The 19,414-nt window shown below is 55.0% G+C and overlaps 1 protein-coding gene across 1 annotated transcript in view; it reads left to right on the top strand.

Moving 5' to 3' along the window:
- The first annotated feature begins 4,639 nt into the window (after positions 1-4,639).
- Positions 4,640-19,414, top strand: part of SLC4A5 (solute carrier family 4 member 5) — a 31,262-nt gene continuing 16,487 nt past the window's right edge. Inside the window, exons 1-9 of the mRNA XM_063420748.1 lie at positions 4,640-4,758; positions 7,519-7,679; positions 9,189-9,344; positions 14,182-14,277; positions 14,932-14,987; positions 16,826-16,983; positions 17,066-17,153; positions 17,291-17,445; positions 19,021-19,164. Of these exons, the coding sequence (XP_063276818.1) occupies positions 4,706-4,758; positions 7,519-7,679; positions 9,189-9,344; positions 14,182-14,277; positions 14,932-14,987; positions 16,826-16,983; positions 17,066-17,153; positions 17,291-17,445; positions 19,021-19,164 (1,067 nt within the window). The 5' untranslated portion in view covers positions 4,640-4,705. The remainder of the gene's footprint in view (positions 4,759-7,518; positions 7,680-9,188; positions 9,345-14,181; positions 14,278-14,931; positions 14,988-16,825; positions 16,984-17,065; positions 17,154-17,290; positions 17,446-19,020; positions 19,165-19,414) is intronic.

Raw genomic sequence — 19,414 nt, 5'->3', positions numbered from 1 at the left:
TCACACCTTGTTCCCGATGGGTTTTTCCCGTTTAAGTGGGATTTGGATGGGGTTTTCCTTCTGGAATTTGGGTTCCAGACAAGCTTCAGGCATCACACCCTGTTCCTGATGGGTTTCCCCATTTAAATGAGATTTGGATGGGGTTTTCCTGCTGGAATTGAGGTTCCAGAAAACTTGTGGGCCTCACACCTTGTTCCTGATGGATTTTTCCATTGAAATGGGATTGGGATGGGTTTGGATGGGGTTTTCCTGCTGGAATTGGTGTTCAAAAATCTTCCAGGAATCACACCTTGTTCCCGATGGGTTTGTCCCATTTAAATGAGATTTGGATGGGTTTTCCTGCTGGAATTGTTGTTCAAAAAAGCTTCCGGGAATCACACCTTATTTCCAACGGGGTTTTCCATTTAAATAGGATTGGATGGGATTTTCCTGCTGGAATTGGGGTTCCAGACCAGCTCTGGCCATCACACCTTGTTCCTGATGGCTTTTTCCCATTGGAATGGGATTGGATGGGGTTTTCCTGCTGGAATTTGGGTTCCACAAAACTTCTGGGAATAACATCTTGTTCCCAACAGGTTTTTTCCTATTTAAATGGGATTTGGATTGGGTTTTCCCTCTGGAATTGAGGTTCCAGACCAGCTCTGGGAGTCACACCTTGTTCCTGATGGCTTTTTCCCGTTTAAATGGAATTGGGGTGGGTTTGGAGGGGTTTTCCTGCTGGAGTTCAGGATCCAGACAACTTTCGGGAATCACGCCTTGTTCCCGACGGGTTTTGCCGCTCCGGGGAAATCTCCTTAGGGAAGATTAACATTTCGCTCGGGAAAGCGGCTGCCGAGCCCCTCCATGGGCTGGGATTTTTCCAGCCCCCCCGCTGGAAATTTGCATTCGGGTTCAGGCCCAGCGGGGCGGGCGGGGGCTCAGCTCCGCTTTTCCCTCCGGGAGCCGAAGTTTTCCAGGGTTTTTTTTTGCACGGGAAGAGGTTTTTTATTTGCTGGTGGCTCCTTCGTGCCCCCGGAGGAGGCGGGAGCGGGAGCACGACCTCTTCTTTTCCCTCTTTTCCCCTTCTTTTCCCTCTTTTCCCCTTCTTTTCCCTCTTTTCCCCTTCTTTTCCCTCTTTTCCCCTTCTTTTCCCTCTTTTCCCCTTCTTTCCCCCTTCTTTTCCCTGTTTTTTTCCCCCTTTCTCTCCTTTTCCCTACTTTCCCCTATTTTTCCCTTTCCCCCCCTCCTTTTCCCTCCCTTTCCCTCTTTTCCCTCCTTTTCCTTCTTTTTCCCTATTTTTCCCTCCGTTTCCCTCCTTTTCCCTCCTTCCCACAGGCACCAAATGCCACTCGGAGATAACTCTTGGGCTGCTTTGGGGGTTTGGACAGAAAAATTCATTTAATGGAGGAAAAAACCCACCCCAAACCCCCTCAGCCCCACAAAATGCCAGGAAATCTCCCTCATTCCACTGCTTTTTTTTTTTTTTTTTTCCCTGAAAAATAAACCCCTGATTTCGGAGGGGCCTCTCCCACCCCGCTGCCAGCGGGAAAGAAAAATCCCACGGAGAGCGACCCCAGATCTTGGATTTTTGCGCTTCTCCTCCCGCTTCCCGCTGCTTTTCCGAGTGCATCCCGGCGATTTGGTAACTTCCCGTCATGGGAGCCAAAGGAGAGGAAAGGTTTTTATTCCCGGTAATCTGCTCCCTAAGCCGCGGGAGTTTAGCGAGCCGCAGTGGATAAAGGATAAAGGAACTCCGGAGCTTTGGCGTTTTTTGGGATCGCGCAGCGAAGGTTTGGGGTTAAGCCGGGGAGAAATGGGGGAAGAAATGGAAACAACTCCAGGTAGGGTTTGGGGTTGGATTTTTTTTTTTTCCCGGCGCTCCGTGGTGGCCGCGGTGGGAGGGGGAAAAGCTCCGTGGGTTTTTTTTTTTTCCCTATTTTTCTCTCATAAAAGCAACTTGGGAGCTTCCAGATGAGCTCTGGGCACGGGGATCCAAAGCTCATCCCCAAAATAAACAGGGGAGCTCCCGGCTCCCGCCGCTCCTCGGTGGAAATGTTGATTTTTGAAAGGGTTGGAAATGTCTCAAACCTGGGGGTTTCTGAGCAGGGAAGGAGCGTTGAATCCCGTGGGATGTGCATCCCGGGTCTCCTGGGATTTGGGGAGGTGGGGACTCGTCTGAGGCAGGAAAATCCAGGGAAAAGCTGTGCAGAATCCACGGCAGCCCCTGGATAACGCTGGACCTTAAACCAGGCTCAGTCCTGGCCGGAGCGCGGAGCCCCGGCAGTGCCACATTCCCTCATTCCCAAATTTTATCCCGTTTTATTCCCTCTACCCAAAGCCAGAGCAGGAATTTCGGCTTGGAAAAGGATCCCGAGACGAGGTTTTGTTGCTGGGTCAGGGTTGGGATGTGAAGGGGCGGCTGCACCTCGGATAAAGGAGATTTAAATCATTCCTGTCCTGCTTCCTGTGGAAATGATCCTAAATATTCCCTGGGAATCCACAGCGGGAAATCCCAGAGTTTTCCCCATCCTAAAATCTGGTTCAGGGAGATCTGGATCCCCCTCAAGGAGCGGGGGCTGATTTTGGGGTGGTTTGCGGGGTTTGGCCTCTTCCCCATCACTTTCCCCCTGTCCAACAAACACCTGCGGCTTCCCGGGATTTTCCGAGCTGGATCGAATTCCCAGGAATTAAAACCCCAAAGCAGGGAGAGCCGGGTGCCCTCCCGGGCGTGAAAGGGTTCTCCAGGTGAACAAATCCCAGGAATTTTGGCTGCCTGGCCGAGCCCCGGCGGGGTTGGTTGAGCACCGTGGGCAGCGAGGGAAACACAAGCTGGGAGCTGGAAGTTGGATTTATTCCCTAAAATCTGGGAGGATAAGGAAGAGAAGCTAAAAAAGCTCTTCCTGTGCAAGATTTCCTTCGGGTTTGGGGGTTTCAGGGGTGACACAGCCCCGAGACCCCAAAATGAGGCCCTGGGAGAGGCTGAGGGAGGAAGGATCCATTTTAAACCTCCAAAGAGGGAATTTGGGCAGAGCCGGGAGCAGCAACCCCAAAATTGAGGACAAGAATCCCAATTTTTTTTCTGCCACAGATCCCACCCAGGACAGAGATCTCCAGCAAAATCCCAAATTTTTTTGTTTGTTTAGCTCATCAAATTTGGGGTTGTTTTGGGAATTTCAGGCTTGGTGGGGGATTGACCAGGATTTCACCCATTTCATCCCTTTTCCGAGAACAACCGCCGGGCTTAGGGAGCCTGAAACCCTCCAGGCACGGAGCCCGGCTCCAGAATTCCCGGGAATATTAATAATCATAAAAAGGGATTCATGGGAATGGCGGCAGGGCTGGACTGTGGGGCTTTGGGCTCGGCTTAGAGGGGCTTAAGTGGTTTAAGTAGGCTCAGCCTAAAGGGACATCCTCTTCTTTTCGAGCCTGGGCTCGTCTGCTTCGTGCAGGGAAAGGGGCAAAATTCCCATTTCCCACTCCATTTGTCCAATTTAATTCCCTGATTTTTGAGGAGCTGCATTACCCAACTTTGTTATTCCCAGCTTGGAGAAAAGGAGGATTTTCCAAAAAAAAAAATCACATTTTCCAAGCCTGGACCATTCCTGCTGTGTTGGGAGGTGCAGGATTGTGTTCCAAATACACCATTTCCATGGACAAGTTGCAATATTCCCATTTTTCCCTCCATTTATCCACAGTAATTGAATTCCCTGATTTTTAAGTGCTGCATTACCCAACTTTATTATTCTCAGCTTGGAGAAAAGGAGGATTTTCCAAAAAACATTTCACATTTTTCAAGCCTGGATCATTCCTGCTGAATTAGGAAATACAGGATTTAACTCCGAACACCCCTTTTCCATGGATTTCAGGTGGATTTTCACCCCTTCCTTGGCGCATCCAGGGCTCATCCCCATCCCTGCCACACCCAGGGCTTGGATTTCTCCCCAAATCCACCAAAACTGGGAAGTTTTGCTGGAAAAATCCCCGAGGATGGAGAGGGTTAAGAGCAAATCCAACTTTTTTTTCTTTCCTGGGAGTTCGTCACCCTCCCCTGGGCACCGGGAATGTGCTGGGATGGAAAAGCCTTTTCCCACCTGGCAGGAGCTCCGAGGGTGCCGTGATCCCAGTCCCATTCCCAGGTTGCTCCACAGGGAGCAGGGGGCCATAAATGCCCCTTCCCAGTTGTTGGCAGGGAAAAAAATGGAATTTTTCCTGCAGGAATGATGGATTTGTGTCATTCCCCGCTTCCCCTCAGGAATACAGTGGGAAAAGTGGGAAATCCCAACGTGCTGTGGTGGAAGGGTGGGGAGCGGATGGAGCCTGGAAAAAAGGGATCTGTGGGAGGGAAAATGTGGGATGGCCCTGGAAACGGGGCACAGGAAACTCCTGGAAAGGGGAATGTGATGGGAATCGGTTCCTGGATCTTCATCCCACTCCTCCTTTCCCCAGCATCCCGCACCTCTTCCCACAGGGAATTCGGGATGGGATCATTTGGATTTCCCTCATTCCTCCTCCTCAAAACATTTTTCTCCAATTTCCCTCTGTTTTTATCCCTTTTCTGTGACCCCAAACCACCCCCGGGGCCTTTCCCTGTGGGAACGGAGCGGGATCTCCCTGTTTTCCATGGAATTAACTCCTTTCCTCCCTGGCAGTGTCCCCGGCCGCCGAACGGCTCCGCTACATCCTGGGGGAGGACGACGAGCCCCCCAACCCCACGCTGTTCACGGAGATGGACACCCTGCAGCACGACGGCGACGAGATGGAGTGGAAGGAATCCGCCAGGTCAGCCGGGATCTGGGAATGTGTGGCGGGAAAAATCCATCCCAAAATATCCCCGTGGGGAATCGGGATCGGGGAACAGGCATCGGTTTTAGCGGTGTTAAAAAAAAGGACGTTCCTGAATGTGGGAAATGTTGGGAAAACGGGATTTTGGAGGAGGAAAGGAAATGGAATATCAGGGAATGAGCACTGGGAAAAAAGGACCTTCCTGAATCAGAGAAATGGTGGGAAAATGGGATTTTGGAGGGGAAATGGAAATGGAATATCGGGGAACCAGTGTCAGTTTTAATGATGTTACAAAAGGACATTCCCGAATCAGGGAAATGTTGGGAAAATGGGATTTTAGGGGGATGTGCACCCCAGCTGCATCCCGGGGATGAGCCAGAAGATTTCCCAGCTTATCCCAATTTTCCTGGAATTGGATCAATCGCAGAGCTGGAGCTTTTCCCCCTTGCAGTCACCTGAGCCCTGCAGGAAAGGCTGGGAGGGTGAAAAAAACGGGATAAGGTGCCAGGAGACTGGAGAATTCCAGCCAGGAAATGGGAATAGAAAACATTTTCCCAGGTTTTTTTCCCCCTCCACACTTTTTCCAGCCAGGCCAAGAGTGAAACTTTTCCCATCCCTGATCCATTTAAAAGAAAAAACCCACCTGCCCCAGCCTTAATAAAATTATCAAAGGAGCTGCAAGTGGAATTTGCTTCATTGAACCGGAATCTTTTCCACGGGAAGATCCCAAATCCAAGCGGGATTTTCCCTTCCCGACCTCAGCTGTGCAAGGACCAGCGGGGTTGGGGTTTTTGGGAAGGGGGTCCGGGTGTTATCCCAAACCCTTCCCAGTTTGGGTGCGGAATTCCGACCCCAGGGATTGGGATAGATCGGGGTCAGGCCCTGTGGATGCCCATCCCAAATTTTGGGTTGGTTTTCCCATCAGCCAAAATTTGGGAAGCTCCTCAGGTTCCCCCTGATTCCACCCCTGCTCCGACTCCGCAGTGCCTGGATTCTGTTGGCAAAATCTTTTATTTTCCATAAATCCAGGTTTATTTCTGCCTTCTCACTCCCTGAAAAGCTTGGAAGTCAAAAAACTCCCCGTTTGCATTGGGGTTTTTATCAGGGAGGGCTGGAGGTGGAAATTTCCAGATTTCTCCTGATTTTCCATGTCCCAGTTCCCGCTCTTTGGCCGGGCTGAGCCTCTTTATCCTCAGGGGAGCAGCTCCACCTGTGCCTAAACCCACAATAAATGAGGAAAAAATGGGATTTTTTTCCTAGGATCACAGAGGTTTTCCAAGTCCCAGTTCCAGCTCTCCAGCCAGGTTGGAGAGCATTGGAATTTTTATCAGGGAGGGCTGGAGGTGGAAATTTCCAGATTTCTCCTGATTTTCCACATCCCAATTCCCGCTCTCTGGCCAGGTTGGGACTCTTTATCCTCAGGGGAGCAGCTCCATGGCACGAGCACCTAAATCCACAATAAAAGGGGAACAGAGCTGGGAATTTGGGCTGCTGGGAGCAGCAGGCGGGTGGGAATTGGCCGTGACCTCGGCGGGAGGATCCCGGGACGCCGACGCCGGGGCAAAGGCGCCGCTGGATCCGTGCCTCGAATCCCACAGCCCGGCCCGAGCTCCCTAATGACCCAAATTCTCGGAAAAACGAGGCAGAAAGGAGAGGAAAAGCGGCCTAATCGGCTTTGGGAGAGCGACGCTTGGCGGGAGCGGCCGCGGGAAGCTTGAATTCCATCCCAGGGGAAGCCGGAGGGTTGGGGAAAGGGATTCTCCGGAGAAATCGGGGAAGGGGGTGTGGGACGGGCGCCAGGGCCGAGTGTCCTGTCCTGGGGGGTGCTGGGGCTCTGCCGGAGCATTCCTGGTGCTCCTGGATGATATTTTGGGAGTTTTTCAGCGGGGGCACCTGAGATTTTCTCTTTGCAGCAGCTGATCCTGTCCTGGCCTTTCCCCATCCTTCCCCCTCGGCGTTCCGGGGCCGTCAGCTGTTCCCAAAATCCCTTCTCCTCCTCTGTCCTTCCCTCCTGGGGCTGCAGGAGCCCGGATCCCCATGGTGCCCGCTCAGATGGGTCAGGTTGAACTCCAGGAAGGAAAATCCATGGAAGAAAAGCAGATTTTCCCCCCAAAACCAAGAGCTGCCCTCCCAGGAGTGCGAGCCCTATTCCCAGGAATTTGGGAGGAATCACCCACCCCATTCCGGAAGTTTCTCTGGAGTTTTTGTTGTAAAATCAAGGAAGGGAAGGGCTGAATTCCGAGGGTTTGCAAATCCTCCCATCTCCCACAGCGGGGATGGAGTGCCCAGGGCAGGGTCTGAGCATTCCTGAGGGATTGGGACATTGGGAATGCTCTGGGATCTGCCCTCCCGCAGGCTGCTCCAGGCAGGAGCGGATCCAGGCTCACTCCATGGGAAAGGCTCCCAAACCCCACAGGAGCAATTTGAAGAGGGGGAAATCCTTGGTTTTGCATTTCCCGGTGGGATTGGGAGTTTTTCCTCCACTCCACTATTCCCAAACCCCACAGGAGCAATTTGAGGGCGGGGAAATCCACAGAGCTGGGTTTCCTGTTGGGATTGGGAGTTTTCCCTGCCCTCTGCAATCCTGGAAGCAGCACTTTTGGGAATGACTCCACCAGATCCTCCCTTCCCACCCCAGAGAACCAGCGGGAATTCCGTGAGACGGGTTCATCCAGGATTTCCAAGCAGGGAGACTCCCCAGGAAAAGCCATTCCCACACCCTCACCCCATCCCGGGCCCGTCCCGCTCTCCCTGCAGGTGGATCAAGTTCGAGGAGAAGGTGGAAGAGGGCGGCGAGCGCTGGAGCAAGCCCCACGTGTCCACGCTGTCCCTGCACAGCCTCTTCGAGCTGCGCACGTGTCTCCAGACGGGCACCGTGCTCCTGGACCTGGATGGGTACTCCCTGCCCCAGATCATTGGTAGGAGCCCGTCGGGTTTTATCTTCTCCCAGGGTTGGGATTAAATGCTCCAGACGGTGTTTCTTGTTTGGACTGGGATGTTTATTAATCCTTATCTTCGTTACAGTCTCACAAGCCATGAGTGCTACAGCACTTCTGGCTCACAAACTGAAAATGGAGTCGTATCTCTTTCTACAAGACTTTTTAAGAACAAACTGTCCAATTAAGAAATGACACCTCAATTATTTTTATTTCTAACTCAATAACCAAACACCCGTGGCCCGCAGTGCAGATTTTTCTACCCAATTACAAAATATCACCCAGACCCATGGAGAAGAAGGTGAAAAAGAAGGACTGGCCTCACCCTAAATCCTCCATCTTACTTTAGATATATTTATTACTATATTCTAAAACCTTTAAGTTTTCACCCTGTGCTATCACACACTTCTATCCAAACTGCACACCCACAGTCCCAGCGCTGTCACTCAATTTTGGGAGCCTGTTCCACGGCCTCAGGTCAATGCAGAGTTTGCTTGGGGGTCAGCACAGAAAGTTTGGAATTCTCAGTTCCAACAGGAGCCCCGTGCCCTGAAATGCTGGGAATGGATTTAAACCCTTTTTTTTTGCTCCATGTTCCGAGATTATCTGGGAATGAGCAAAGGAAGGAGTTGGGAGCCCTCGGCTGCTTCCAGGAATTGTTGTGTTGGGATTTTGGGGGGGATCTGGGGGTCACTGCCTGAAGCAGCAGATTTTGGGGAGGTTTTGGGGGTCACCCCTGGGTCACCGTGGCTGGGTGCTTGCGGATGATGTCATCGAGGGGCAGATCGAGGACAGGACATTTTGGGGAGGTTTTGGGGGTCACCCCTGGGTCACCACGGCCACGTGTTTCAGATGATGCCATCGAGGACGGGCTGCTCAAGGAGCAGATTTTGGAGGTTCTGGGGGTCATCATGGGTGGGTGTGGCAGACAATGTCATCGAGGAGCAGATCGAGGATGTGACATTTTGGGGGTTCTGGGGGTCAGTGCTGAAGGACCAGCAGGTTTTGGATTGTTCTTGGGGTCACTGCTGAAGGACCAGCAGATTTTGGGGGTTCTGGGGGTCACTGCTGAAGGAGCAGCAGGTTTTGGGGGTGTTATAGGGGTCAGTGCTGAAGGAGTGGCAGATTTTGGGAGTTTTGGGGTTCACTGCTGAAGGGGAAGCAGGTTTTGGGGGTTCTGGGGGTCAGTGCTGAAGGACCAGAAGATTTTGGGGTTTTGGGGGGTCAGTACTGAAGGACCAGCAGATTTTGGGGGTTTTAGTAGTCACTGCTGAAGGAGCAGCAGATTTTGGGGGTTTTGGGGGTCACTGCTGAAGGACCAGCAGATTTTAGGGGTACTGGGGGTCACTGCTGAAGGACCAGCAGATTTTGGGGGCTTTGGGGGTCACTGCTGAAGGACCAGCAGGTTTTAGGGGTTCTGGGGGTCACTGCTGAAGGGGCAGCAGGTTTTGGGGTGTTCCGGGGGTCACCCCTGGGTCCCCACGGTTGCAGACGATGTCATCGAGAAGCAGATCGAGGACGGGCTGCTGAAGCCGGAGCTGCGGGAGAAGCTCAGCTACGTCCTGCTGCGCAAGCACCGCCACCAGACCAAGAAGCCGATCCACCGCTCGCTGGCCGACATCGGCAAGTCCGTGTCCTCCAACACGGGTGAGCCCCGGGGCCCAGCCCGCGCCCGGTGCCACCCTGGGGCGCTGGGGAGGGACAGCTCGGGAGAGGGAAGGAGGGACCCAGGGGGTTGGGACACCCGAGCCGTGAGTGTTGGGAGGGACCCCGGAATTGGCTCTGGGGGGTTTGGGGGTGAGGGGAGCTGGGAGCCAAGGGGGTGTTTGGGACACGGATGAGGCTGTGACAGGGACAGCACTGAGTGAGAGGATGGGGGCATGGGAGGGACAAGGTCACCGTTGGGTGACGTCGTTGTGTGACGATGTTGTGTGATGACGTCATTGTGTTGTGACATAATTGTGTGGTGATGTGATTGTACGATGATGTCATTGTGCTATGACATCATTGTGTGATAACATCGCTGTATGATGACATCATTTTGTGATGACATCATTGTGTGGTGACAATGCTGTTCTATTATGACATCACCATGTGAGGATAATGGCGCTGTGATGAGATCATGGTGGGGACAGTGTCACTGTGTGAGGACACAGTCACTGTGTGATGACATCATCATGGGGGACAATGTCACTGTGTGAGGACACAGTCACTGTGTGATGACATCATCATGGGGGACAATGTCACTGTGTGAGGACACAGTCGCTGTGTGATGACATCATCATGGGGGACAATGTCACTGCGTGGGGACATAGTCGCTGTGTGATGACATCATCATGGGGGACAGTGTCACTGTGTGGGGACACTGGCAGTGTGATGATGTCACCATGAGGATCATGGCTCTGTGTGATGGCAGTGGCACTGTGCAATGATGTCACAGTGGGGACAATGGCACCATGGCACCACATCACTGTGGGGACAATGGCACTGTGTGATGACATCACACTGGGGACAATGGCACTGTGTGATGACATCACACTGAGGACAATGGCACTGTGTGATGACATCACCACGGGGGCAGTGGCGCTGTGTGATGACATCACCACGGGGGCAGTGGCACTGTGTCATCACAATGTCACTGTGTGATGGTGTCACCATGGGGTCAATGTGACTGTGTGGGGTCAATGGCACTGTGTGATGACATCATCATAAGGACAATGTCACTATGTGATGACATCACACTGGGGACAATGGTGCTGTGTGATGACAATGACACCTGTGATGATGTCACCATGGGGACAAGGTCACTGTGCAGTGACATCACCATGGATCAATGGCCCCGTGTGATGACAGCATCACTCTGTGATGATGTCACCATGGGGACAATGGCACCACATGAGGATGTCACTGTCTGATGATGTCATAATGAGAGGTCAATGTCACTGTGTGATGACATCACAGCGGGGACAATCACACATCAATGTCTCATGATAACGTCACTGTGTGATGATGTCACAGTGGGGACAATGGCACCATCTGATGACATCACGGTGGGGACAATGGCGCTGTGTGATGATAAGGTCACTGTGTGATGACATCACACAAGGACAATGGCGCAGTGTGTGGTCAATGTCACTGTGTGGGGTCATTGACACCATGTGACAATGTCACAGTGGGGACAATGTTGCTGTGTGATGACATCACTGTGGGGACAATGGCACTGTGTAATGATAACGTCCCCGTGTGATGACATCACGCGAGGACAATGTCACTGTGTGGGGTCACTGTCATTGTGTGATGACATCACTGTGGGGACAATGGCACTGTGTGATGATAACGTCCCCGTGTGATGACATCATGCGAGGACAATGGCGCAGTGTGGGGTCAATGTCACTGTGTGACAATATCACAGTGGGGACAATGTCGCTTTATGATGACATCACTGCGGGGACAATGTCACTGTGTGATGACAACGCCCTGTGTGACATCACGCGAGGACAATGGCGCAGTGTGGGGTCAATGTCACTGTGTGATGACATCACTGTGGGGACAATGGCACTGTGTGATGACAACGCCCTGTGTGACATCACGCGAGGACAATGGCGCAGTGTGGGGACCGTGGCTTGGCGCTGGGGTTTCCTGGCGCGGCCGCCACAGACAAATCCGGTCTGCTCCCGGCTGATCCCGCCTTTTCCCAGCCCTTACAAAAGGGGATTTGGTTCTCTTCCCAATTATTCCCCCGGGTTTAGCGGGAGGTCACTCGGTGGAGCCTGGGATTTGCCGGGCTCCGGCTGCTCCGGGGTCAGCAGCTCCTGGAGGGACCATCGGTGACCAACATTCCCATTCCCGTGTCCGGGACCGGATACCTGAGCCAGGATTTGCCCGGAATCCACCAAAACTGAGCCTGGCTTGGGAATGTTTGGTTTAGTCCCTAAAAATGGAATGGAGGGGATGGAATCGCCCCGGGTTCCCAAAGAGGGACATTCCAAAGGGGAAATGGTGGGGAAAGGGGGGCCTCTCCCGTTTCTTGTGCCAATGGCAGCTCCATGGTGGATATAGAGATAAATCCTGACGGAACAGGAATTCCCAGCACTGGAATTCCTGCCAGCGGGAATTTCGTTGCAGGTTTGATTTGGTTTAATGATAAAAAACTGGGGAGGGATTCCGTGGTGGCAGCTGGGGCCTTGCAGAGACGCGGAGCAGCTCGGCAAAAATGGCCCAGAGGGTTTTCCAAAAGGAATTTTGGGAATTTAGGAGGTTTCCCTAGAAAATGTTGGGCTTAAGACAGAAAATACGTGAGGAAAAAGGAAATGTTTAGAGCGAAGTAATTCAGCTCCAATCTCTGAGATGAAAAATGGGATTTGTCACTCGTTTAGGGAGGAGAAACGTGGAGCTTGGTGCAGGAAAATGGGAATATTTTGGAGTGTGGAGTCCAGGGAAGATCCCAAGTGTGGGTTTCTCTGGAGAATTACGGGATTAAAAACCCAAATCAAGTGTTGGGTCTTCCCAAAGGACAGAAAAGGCACCGACGGCCCCGAAGGGAGCGCTGGGGTGGGGCAGGGGCTCCTGTGTGGGGCAGGAGGGTTTGGGGTGGGACACTTGAATCAACATCCCCTCATTGCCAACGGGAATGTTCCCATGGCTGGGATAAGAGCACGGCAGGGAAAAGCAAATTTCTGGTGTCTCCTGTGCTGGGCAGCTGAGATTTCTTGGCCTGTCCCCCGTGATCCCTACAGGATCCTGCCCCCACATTCCCAATGGGATCCTGGCCCCACATTCCCAATGGGATCCTGCCCCTGGTGATCCCTACAGGATCCTGCCCCGACATTCCCAATGGGATCCTGCCCTGACATTCCCAATGGGATCCTGCCCCCACATTCCCAATGGGATCCTGCCCCGACATTCCCAATGGGATCCTGCCCCTGGTGATCCCTACAGGATCCTGCCCCCACATTCCCAATGGGATCCTGCCCCCACATTCCCCATGGGATCCTGCCCCTGGTGATCCCTACAGGATCCTGCCCCCACATTCCCAATGGGATCCTGCCCCGACATTCCCAATGGGATCCTGCCCCGACATTCCCAATGGGATCCTGCCCCTGGTGATCCCTACAGGATCCTGCCCTGACATTCCCAATGGGATCCTGCCCCCATATTCCCAATGGGATCCTGCCCCCACATTCCCAGGGGATCCTGCCCCGACATTCCCAGTGGGATCCTGCCCTGACATTCCCAATGGGATCCTGTTCTTGATGTTCCCCAAGGGAACCTTCTCCCGATGTTGCCCATGAGATCCAACTCCTGACATTCCCAACAGGATCCTGCCCCCACATTCCCAATGGGATCTTGCCCTTGACATTCCCCATGGGATCTTGCCCTACTATTCCCAACGGGATCCTGCCCTGAAGTTCTCCAGGGATCCTGCCCCCACATTCCCCACAGGATCCTGCCCTGGTGTTCCCAATGGGATCCTGCCCCCACATTCCCAATGGGATCCTCCCCTGACATCCCCACAGGATCCTGCCCTCACATTCCCAATGGGATCATGCCCCCACATTCCCCACAGGATCCTGCCCTCACATTCCCAATGGGATCTCACCCCCACATTCCCAATGGGATCTCATCCTCACATTCCCAGGGGATCCTGCCCCCACATTCCCATGGGATCCTGGCCTCACATTCCCCAGGGGATCCTGTCCCCACATTCCCAGGGGATCCTGGCCTCACATTCCCCAGGGGATCCTGTCCCCACATTCCCAGGGGATCCTGGCCTCACATTCCCCAGGGGATCCTGTCCCCACATTCCCAGGGGATCCTGGCCCCACATTCCCAATGGGATCCTGCCCCCACATTCCCAGGGGATCCTGGCCCCACATTCCCAATGGGATCCTGTCCCCACATTCCCCACGGGATCCTGCCCCCACATTCCCAATGGGATCCTGCCCCCACATTCCCAATGGGATCCTGCCCCCACATTCCCAATGGGATCCTGCCCCCACATTCCCAGGGGATCCTGCCCCCACATTCCCAATGGGATCCTGCCCCCACATTCCCAGGGGATCCTGCCCTGACATTCCCAATGGGATCCTGGCCCCACATTCCCAATGGGATCCTGCTCTGACATTCCCCACGGGATCCTGCCCCCACATTCCCAGGGGATCCTGCCCCCACATTCCCAGGGGATCCTGCCCCCACATTCCCACGGGATCCTGCCCCCACATTCCCAATGGGATCCTGCCCCCACATTCCCAATGGGATCCTACCCCCACATTCCCAATGGGATCCTGCCCCGACATTCCCAATGGGATCCTGCCCCGACATTCCCAATGGGATCCTGCCCCCACATTCCCACGGGATCCTGCCCCCACATTCCCAGGGGATCCTGCCCCCACATTCCCAGGGGATCCTGCCCCGACATTCCCAATGAGATCCTGCCCCCACATTCCCAGGGGATCCTGCCCTCACAGCCTCTCCCTCTCCCCAGCCCGCAGCCCCGCGCGGGGCCCGGCCGCCGGCGCCGCCTTCCACCGCTCCACCGAGGACCTGCGGATGCGGCAGAGCGCCAGCTACGGCCGCCTGCGTGAGTGGGGCACCCCAGACACCCCCGGAAAAACAAAAATCCCCGGAAAACCGAGTGCCCAGCCCAAGGGCAGAGCGGGAGGGTGAAATTAGGCCCCAGCACAGCCACCACCCCTGAAGCGCGGCACGGAATTCGGGATGAGTGAGGGTGCTGGTGTAGCTCAAAATCCTTAGGATGGGGGAGAAAATTCCTTGAAATTTTTAGGGAGGGAAGGAACGGTGCTTGGAGGAGGGAGGGAATCTAAAAGGTTGCTTGGCTGGGAGAGGGCAGGTGGGAAATCCCATCCCAGCCTGGGAGCTTGGTTTGAGTAGCTGAGAACGCTCCCATTTATGGAGTTTTGGGATCATCAGGGCTGGAAAAGCCCTCTGAGATCAAGGAACACCAGCACCGCCACAGAGTCCCCAAGTGCCACATCCAGAGGTTTCTGGACCCTTCCGGGGATGGGCCCTCCACCACTGCCCCGTGCCAGCCTTTCCACCCTCCCAGAGAAGGAATTTTCCCTCGTTCCCAGGGTTTCATGGCCCTGCTGCTGCTGCTTTGCAAGCCCAGATACCACGGACAATATTTTATTTCTTTGCACAAATTCTCCCCACCGGGTTTTCTCCCGGCTTTTTCCAGGGGTGTCTTTTCCTCACATTCCCTTCCCTCCGCCAGGTCACGCCCAGAGCCGGAGCATGAACGACATCTCGGACACGCCGAGCACTGACCAGGTACCCACCGCAAAATCTCGGGGGGAGCCGCATCCCGACACCATCTGGGGCTGTTCGTGTCCGTGTGAGCCTCGGCTTGGCCGATATTCCTAATTAGCAGAGTTAATGGCTGCATTGATCCCTGTGGAGCCGCAGGGAAGCTGCCCCAGAGGTGACACCTGCGCTCTCAGCACAGGATTAGGGACGAGCCAGGAGGCTGAGGCCGCTCAGATCCATCAGGGCGGGGCAAAAATTCCCTCCAGATCTTCAGGAAGGACAGGAAAGGTGTTTGGAAAGGCAGGAATCCTAAAGGATTGGCTGGGAGAGGGCGGTAAATCCCATGGGAGCCCTCGGGTGAGCGCACAGGGGTTCAGCTCTGGAGATGAGGGGCAGGAATTCGGGGTGGGGTCTGTTTTTCCGGGGGTTTCTCAATGCAAAGCTCAGCTGAGAGGCCGTGGGGGGCTTTTCCTTCTGGGGTTGCTTTTAGGAGGGAGCTGGGAAGCAGCTCCAGCTCCGGCAGGTCCCAGCTCGGGGATGGATCAGTGGGATTTTGTCCCTTTCCCATCCCAGACTCTTTTCCTGGGAATGGTTGGTTTGTTGTATGAGCTTTGCTTTGTTCCTGATCGTGATTTCACGGTAATTCGATGGTGGAATCACTGACTCAGTGGGATTTTAGGGAATGGGTTGGGATAACAACTTGCTCTGGATTTTTAGGGAATGGGATGAGATAACAACTTGCCCTTGGTTTTTAGGGAATGGGATAACAACTTGCTTTTTCCCCGGGACATCCTCACTGGGCTCACCTGGGGTGAGGCACTTCAGGGCAAGTCCAAATACAATAGATAATGTTTTGTTTCCTTGGATTTCATGGATGGAAATCCACGCACTGCTGGGACACAGGACAGGGACACCACAAAGGTTTTCAGGCCACCTCCCGAAGTGAATCCGTGCCAGTGCCCACTCAGGAACCCCAAATATCCCCTCCAGCAATGGGGTTCGCAGGGTTAATCCCAAAATATGCAAAGCATTTAGGTTTAATCGCCCTAATAGGCCCACTACAAAGGGACTTTTTAAGTGTTACATGAAGCTTAGTGGCCACTGGTAACTCCTGCTCTTATTGCGAGCAGCACTGGAGGAGTTGCTTTATTATTATTATGATTTTTTTCTTTTTTCCATTTGGATTTAAAAGATTAGGACGGGGAGAGGCGGCTGCCCGGCTCACATGCCTCCCCTCATGCTGCCATATAGATTATCATAACTCCCTGCCCGGCTGGGTATTGAACCCTTTTAGGCTCCTAATGAAAAGAGCTGCGGGGGAGAAGAGACCCGGGGAACAAATCCATGGATGAGGTTTTCCTGTTCCCGTTGTTTGTTCCAGCTCCTGGAACGGGGCTGGGGAGGAACAAGGCACGAAAACCTGCCCCGTGCAGGGCTGAGGGGGTTCTGTGCCGTGCAGGGGCTCGGGGCTGCAGATAAACTCCAGAAGCTCCTGGAGTTTATCTCCTGACCCCTCCAGCATCCCTGGGGCTTGGCACAGCCTTTCCACAGGGGGATTTCAGGGAGTTTTCCCTGCGGAGAACCCAGGAGAGCAAAACCAAACGCTGCTGGTGGGGTTGTGAGCCCTGGGGGTGCACTGTAGGGCCAGTCTCGGTTTTAGCCATGTTTCTGAGGAAATCCGGCTTTGTGGATTTTTCCTGGCTGATTCCTGGATGTGGCTCCTCAGTCCCCACCTCTGGGAGTCCTGGAACAACCAGAGGTGAAATCCTGGGGCCTGAGGCTTCAACTTTGGTGGAAAAAAACGGGGAGAGAAGCCAAATTTCGGCAAGGGGTCCCTCCCTCGATCTCGCCTTTCCCCACAGCTGAAGAACAAGTTCATCAAGAAGATCCCCAAGGACGCCGAGGCCTCCAACGTGCTGGTGGGGGAGGTGGAGTTCCTGGAGAAGCCCTTCGTGGCCTTCGTGCGGCTGCTGCAGGCCACCATGCTGGGGGGGGTCACCGAGGTGCCCGTCCCCACCAGGTGGGCGCCGTCCCCGGGGGCCAGAGCGGTCTGGTGGCACTGGGGCACCGAGGTGGCCAACACAGCCCCTTTCCCTCCCCAGATTCCTCTTCATCCTCCTCGGCCCGGCGGGGAAGGCCAAGTCCTACAACGAGATCGGCAGGGCCATCGCCACTCTCATGGTGGACGACGTGAGTAGAGGCCACCCCCGGCTCAGAACCAAGCGAAAAAAGCAATTTCCACCTTCTCACCCCCAAAATTGAGATTTGAACCCCCAGGAGGAAGGACTAGAGGGTGTGGCTGACCCCTGTCCTGTGTCCACCCCCAGCTCTTCAGCGACGTTGCCTACAAAGCCCGGGACAGGGAGGACCTGATCGCCGGCATCGACGAGTTCCTGGACGAGGTCATCGTCCTCCCGCCCGGCGAGTGGGACCCCAACATCCGCATTGAGCCCCCCAAGAAGGTGCCCTCAGCTGAGAAGAGGTGGGTGGGGCTGTGGGGCCAGAGCCAGCCCTGAGGCCACCCCCGTGGGCCCAGTTCTGGGGGGCGACAGCCTTGCTTGGCTTCATCCCTGGAATTACCCCTGCGGATGTTCCAGGAGTGCTGGGTTTGCAGCAGGCTCTGTTCCCACACTCCTGGAACAGCTTTAGTGGGAGGAGACCCTGCCCAGGGCAGGAGTTGAACTGGATGATCCTTGAGGTCCCTCCCAACCCATCCCACCCCATGACTGCACAAATTGAGCAAACCCAGCTCTGGGTCTGTCCAAACTCACCCCAAACCCCGCGCTCGGTGCAGGCTCAGAGCTGCACCACGCCTTGGCCATGGCCCTCGCACCGGGGCTCGGCAGTGCCGAGAAGGAGACTCAGGGGTGACCTCATCACTCTCACAGCTCCCTGAGAGGTGCCTGTGCTCAGGTGGGGTTGGGCTCTTTCTCCAGGCAGCACTGACAGAAGGAGAGGACACAGCCTCAGACTGTGCCAAGGAAAATATGGGCTGGGTATTAGGGAAAAGCTTTTTACAGAAAGGGTGATAAAGTATTGGAATGTTCTGCCCAGGGAGGTGGTGGAGTCACCATCCCTGGGTGTGTTTAAACAAAGCCTGGATGTGGCACTGGTGCCGTGGTTTAGGTGAGGTTAGGGCTGGGTTGGACTCCATGAGCTTGGAGGTCTCTTCGAACCCGGTCATTCTGTGAATTCTGTGATCTGGTGGTGCCGATCCGACGGTGCCGATCCGGCGGTGTCGATCCGATGGTGCCAGTCTGGCGGTGCCAATCCGGTGGTGCCAATCCGATGGTACCGATCCAGCTATGCCAGTCCAGCGGTGCCAGTCTGGCTGTGCTGATCCCGTGGTGCCAATCCGGTGGTGCCAATCCGATGGTACCGATCTGATGGCGCCAATGCGGCGGTGCTGATGCAGCAATGCCGATCCAGCAGTGCCAATCCAGCGGTACTGATCCGGCAGTGCCAATCTGACAGTGCCGATCCGGTAGTGCCAATCCGGTGGTGCTGATCTGATGGTGCCAATCCGGCAGTGCCAATCCGGCAGTGCCAATCCGGCTGTGCCGATCTGGCAGTGCCGATCTGGCTGTGCCTATCCAATGGTGCCAATCGGGCGGCACCGATCTGGCTGTGCCGATCTGGATGGGCCAATCCGGCTGTGCTGATCTGATGCTGCCAATTGGGCGGCACCGATCCGGCTGTGCCGATCCGGCTGTGCCGATCTGGCTGTGCCGATCCAGCAGTGCCGATCTGGCAGTGCAGATCCGGCTGTGCAGATCCAGCTGTGCAGATCCAGCAGTGCCGATCCGGCTGTGCCGATCCAGCAGTGCCGATCTGGCTGTGCCGATCCGGCTGTGCCGATCCAGCTGTGCAGATCCAGCAGTGCCGATCCGGCTGTGCCGATCCGGCTGTGCAGATCCAGCAGTGCCGATCCGGCTGTGCCGATCCGGCTGTGCCGATCCGGCTGTGCCGATCCAGCAGTGCCGATCTGGCTGTGCCGATCTGGCTGTGCCGATCCGGCGGTGCCGGCACAGATCCGAGGCGGTGCCGTGTCCCGCAGGAAATCGGTGTTCTCGCTGAACGAGGTGGGGCAGATGAACGGCGCGGCCGGCGGGGCGGGCGCTGGGGGCGGCGGCGGCGGCAGCGAAGACGGGGAGATGCCCGAGGTCCACGAGATCGGGGAGGAGCTGGCCTGGACCGGCAGGTGAGTGAGGAGCCACCCCCAAAAACCTCCGGAGGGTGTCGGGATCCATCCTGGGGTGTCCTGGGGCACGGAGGGGTGAAATCCTGGTGGGAACGGGTCTTTGTCAGCACCAGATCTGCTCATGTGTACATAAAATATTCCATTTATGTATCCATATTTACAAATCTCCCAACTGGTCAGAGCAGCTGTCAGAGCCCCTGGATCCCTGGAAGTGCCCAAGGCCAGGCTGGACAGGGCTTGGAGCAGCCTG

This window comes from Prinia subflava, chromosome 32 (assembly GCF_021018805.1).
Source record: "Prinia subflava isolate CZ2003 ecotype Zambia chromosome 32, Cam_Psub_1.2, whole genome shotgun sequence".
Classification (NCBI taxonomy): domain Eukaryota; kingdom Metazoa; phylum Chordata; class Aves; order Passeriformes; family Cisticolidae; genus Prinia; species Prinia subflava.
The sequence above is the reverse complement of the archived record's forward strand: the minus strand, read 5'-3'. Positions and strand labels throughout refer to the sequence as shown.